Source organism: Clupea harengus, chromosome 12, assembly GCF_900700415.2.
Source record: "Clupea harengus chromosome 12, Ch_v2.0.2, whole genome shotgun sequence".
NCBI lineage: Eukaryota > Metazoa > Chordata > Actinopteri > Clupeiformes > Clupeidae > Clupea > Clupea harengus.
Genome location: NC_045163.1, coordinates 23,487,451 through 23,491,918, shown reverse-complemented (window position 1 = coordinate 23,491,918; position 4,468 = coordinate 23,487,451). Strand labels below are relative to the sequence as shown.

At 43.7% G+C, this 4,468-nt stretch overlaps 1 protein-coding gene across 1 annotated transcript; it reads right to left on the bottom strand.

Annotated features, from left to right (window-relative positions):
• Nucleotides 1-487: 487 nt before the first annotated feature.
• Nucleotides 488-3,155, bottom strand: ccn1l1 (cellular communication network factor 1, like 1; the record flags this gene model as incomplete). The annotated part of the gene is made up of 4 exons (XM_031578444.2): nt 488-1,646; nt 1,829-2,031; nt 2,358-2,714; nt 2,924-3,155. Coding segments are annotated over 4 exons (1,101 nt in total), but the record flags the coding sequence as incomplete, so codon positions are not given.
• Nucleotides 3,156-4,468: the final 1,313 nt, after the last annotated feature.

Genomic DNA, 4,468 nt, shown 5'->3' with positions numbered 1-4,468 from the left:
TGTTCCTATCACGCATGCAAACACACACAAACACACATTCACACACCAGAAATGAAAATAAATCCACACTAACCACACTACTATGAATAATAATGTGTGACAAAAATGCCCGAGCAGTTCTAATGGAATTGTTTGTTTTACCATATGAAGTGTATTTTTTATATGGAATCCATTTGAATTCACTAAAATGTATTTTCATTTCCAAAAGAAGGAGACACATTTTCCTTTGAGTTATTTTTGTATTGATCAAAACAGAAACAAACTGATCAAAAGGTCAAAGGTCAAGGTAACAGACATCAAAATAGATTTTCCTTCATATAAAACATATAGTGTTGACAAACATGATGATGATTTGGTATAAACCTATATAAATATAAACAAATGCGCACCTCAATGAGGTGGTATTTACAAAGAGACACTCCACCATAAATGAAGTTTGTAAAAAAGCAATAATATCAGATAAACCTTTACATTCACTGTACAGCTACATAAATACATATTTACATTTTTTTTACAATAACATTGATGACTTCAGAATGTCAAAGTATGCTTCAGATACAATAAACAAACAAGTCAAATAACTTTATGACAAATAACTTATGATGTGGTCATGAATGTGAATAATCTCATGTATAAAAATATAAGCCACATATATTTGAATCTTGCCTGTCAGGTGTGACAGGAGGTCCATTGATAGGATTTATCAAAATTTTGCACGAAGGGCTTGTGAATGTGTCAACTTTCTATCCCACTAAGATATGCCCTCGGAGTAACATATATATCCGTCACTTGTACAATCTAGACAAAACAGAAAGTCTGAAAAAAAAAGAAATTGTCAAATTAGGACAACCATTGTCCACAGAAGTGTCCACTGAATAAACAATGTCTCTCCAGATAGATTGGGTTGGGAGCTGCTATTGTGTGTTTAGTCTGTGTGTTTATACGACTGACAAAATGGAGGATTCAGTGTGCCATCATCTTCTGTCAGTGTCCCAGCTTCTCTGTGCTTATAAATACATCCATTCACAGAGAGAAAGGTTCTACCGAAAAACAGCACTTGTTTGAGTTTACACCAGGGGAACTGGCCAGACACGTACGCTCTCTTTTTTTTTTCTGAGGGATTCAGAGTTTCATAAACATAAGATTAATGTTTAGCCATAGTCACGTCAGCTCCAGCCCCACAATGGAACAGAAGACATTCTCAGGGCTGAAGTATGTTTGGTATGATGGCCATTTCTATATGCCTCAGCTTGCAGAGCTATATGAGAAAAATAAGTTGTGACCCTGAAGACCTGCTGGCCCTTTAAGGCAGTAGTGCTGGGGAATAAGGCGAGAGTTTAGTGGGTGAAGGTGTGGATGTCATTGGGGACGTTGAGGGATTCTGGGAAGGAGGCCAGGCCGCGCCGCTCGCAGCTCTGGCTGCAGCTGCACCGCTGGATCCACATGACGTTGCGCGCAAAGTCTTTGCGCCCGTCCGCGCAGTGGAACTGCAGAACCACGGTGCGCGTCTGCGAGGGCTCGCAGCACCGGCCGTCGGAACAAGAACCACAGGAACGTGGCCGGTACCTCCGTGTGGTCGAGCAGCCGGAGAAGGAGATCTTCGTCGGCTTTCTAGGCCTCATAGTGCGCTGGCATTTCTTTCCTTTCTGTTGGAGACAGAGAGATCAAAACAGAGCTGGTTTAGACAAACTTTGTACTTATTGGTTGATAGAGGATGAATTTGAAGTAATCATTTGACAGTTTGTGGAAATATGTACTGTTATATTGTTGTCAGATATATCATAATGATATATACAGGATGTGTATGTGGCAAACGTTAGATGTGTACCTTAATAAGTGGCATGATATCATTGTCACACTGGCGAATCTGACAGAGACGTGTCTCCCTGGCCAGCCGACACTCTGGGTTGTCATTGGTTACCCGACTGGACACTCCCATCCCACAGCTGGCGGAGCAGGGAGACCAATCAGTGGTTTGCAGGAAGCACTTGGCTGGGAGGAGGGCGTGTGATTGGGTGGAGGAGATCCACTCTGAGGGGAAGGATTGGGGAGGAGAAAGAGAGAGAGAGACAGAATAGAACATTAATCACAAGACACACACACATATTTATTTTTGTGGTAATTTCATAGCACACACATATGTTTGAGAACACATGACATTGTAGCTCTCATTACATTTCAGAGCAGTAACAAAGTCATGCAGCTCAAACTCTCTACTAAAAAGATGCTTGCCCTTCATGTATTGTCAAGCTTTGGAGACAGATACATACATCATATACCTTACTATAAATGTGATTATTTTAAAATTCAGTGTAAATCTTTCAAAAGAAAGACTGAAGGTGCTTCTGTAGCTGTACCTTGCTCTGGAGCTCCAGCGGTGGAGTCCCAGGGGGTGGGGGCCACCAGCAGCTCGTTGCTGCCCAGATCGGGGTCCTGCGGCTGGGCAGGCTGCAGCTCGTCTGGCCTCCTGGCATCTTCCTCCTCGATGCGGTTGTCGTCGTCACAGACCCACTCCTCGCAGCAGTGGCCCGGCAGCCTGGCGAGACGAGGCCTGGAGCAGTGCCAGCCAGGCAGGGGCACGGCGTGCGGGCAGAGGGGCATGCAGCCCACCACGCCGTCCATGCAGCTGCACTGGTGCTCGCAGCTGGGCTGGAAGTCCTCGCCGTGCTGGTAAACGCGGCCATTCAGCTCACAGGGCCGTCCCTGGGCCTCAGCTAGTGGAGGATGAGATTAGATGAATGGGTTAAAATAAAAATGATAGAAGGATTTACATTCTCTGACTTAACACCACTGCCGGTACTATCAATACTGCTCCTTCTACTAATACTACTGCTGCAACTACTGCTACTGCTACTGCTACTACTACTACTACTAATAATAATAATTCACTAATCACTAAAAGAAAAACTTGACAGACACTTACCTCGACACAGACCACGATCAGGATCACCTCCAGCCCCTAGGTGGCAGTGCAGGCCTTTGATGTGATCACATGGTTCGCTCGTGCTGCAGTCCTGGTTATACTGCCTGGCACACACTTTACAGCAGCCGCAGCCGTCCAGCACGGAGCTGATGCCCGGCGGGCACGAGGGGGCAGGGGACGGGCAAGAGCACTTCTTAGGGCAACTGCAGTGCACCTGGGGGCAGAAGAGAAGGGTGGGGGGGACAACGTGTCATATGGAATCTGTCTTTTTATTCATAGTATTTTACTGTTTTTTAATTTTTTATTTATAGTATTATACTGTTTTTAAAAAAATTTATTTTCTATTTTCACTTAGACTCAGAAAAAAACATATGAAAAGTATATACAAGTGTATCCTTTAAGAGACCAGTAAAACTAAATGAGATATATTAGGCTATTGTAATATAGTGCGGGCACACACACACACACACACACACACACACACACACACACAAACACACACATTCACACAAAGACAGACAAATGTGACTGTGAAATGAATACATTTCCCACTGAGACTGGAGATCAGTATAGCAAATCTTAAAGATATCTTTGCCTGTTAGCAATTGTGATATCTCCAAAAACAAATGTTATTCAAACAAATCAAACAATGACACTAATATTATTAGTCTATGACTGAATTGAAAAGCCTTTCTTGGTTAAAATCATTAAAAATCTTAAAACATTCCATAAAGTCTTTCTTTGCTTTCTTACAATAAACGCACCTATAAAGTTCACCCCTCAATTCGCTACATATTTATGTTTTTGCAGAAAGCCCCCCGCCCCACCCCCTAATAAAAAAGAAAAGTATGTAAATGTGGAAAAGTCCACAAATCAAATCTTACCACAACTGCAGCCCAGGTTAGAAATACCAGTGTGAAGAGGCTCATATGTCCAGATGATATCCTTATGGAAAACATGACTTGGTGATCAGATGCTTTTTTCCTGTCTAAGAAAGAGTTTAAGTTCTTCAGCTTGTGAAGGGCTCAGTTAAAAGGAAGGCTTCCCTCCAGTGAGTTTATCCTCTCCGACTTCACTCTGTCTGTCAAGCACCGGAGTCAATCCAGGGGGACTCGTCTGCTCTGTTTGTCTGCCGTCTGCCAGTGCACTGCAGCTCTCACATCAGACGCTTTGTGCTGTCGGCTCCGCTCCGCTCCGCTCAGCTCAGCTCAGGGAAACTTCATTGAGAGAATCCCTCCGCCTCTCTCTCTCTTATAGCAGAGTCCAGACAACTGCGCTGTGACATCACACACACACACACACGCACACACACACACACACACACACACACACACGTTTACTCTCTTACCCTGCAAACTCCAGACAGCACAGCCAGACGAATGACGTTTCAGGCAAACAGTAGGGAGATGAGAAGAGAAGAGAGGAGAGGAGACAAATATTCCAGCGGAAGTTCTGGAGTTATGCATCCATGAATTGTGAATGGAGAGGTGAGTCAGGATCAGGATCAAAAAGGAGGAATGTGGTCCAGTTTTTAAAGCTCTACTA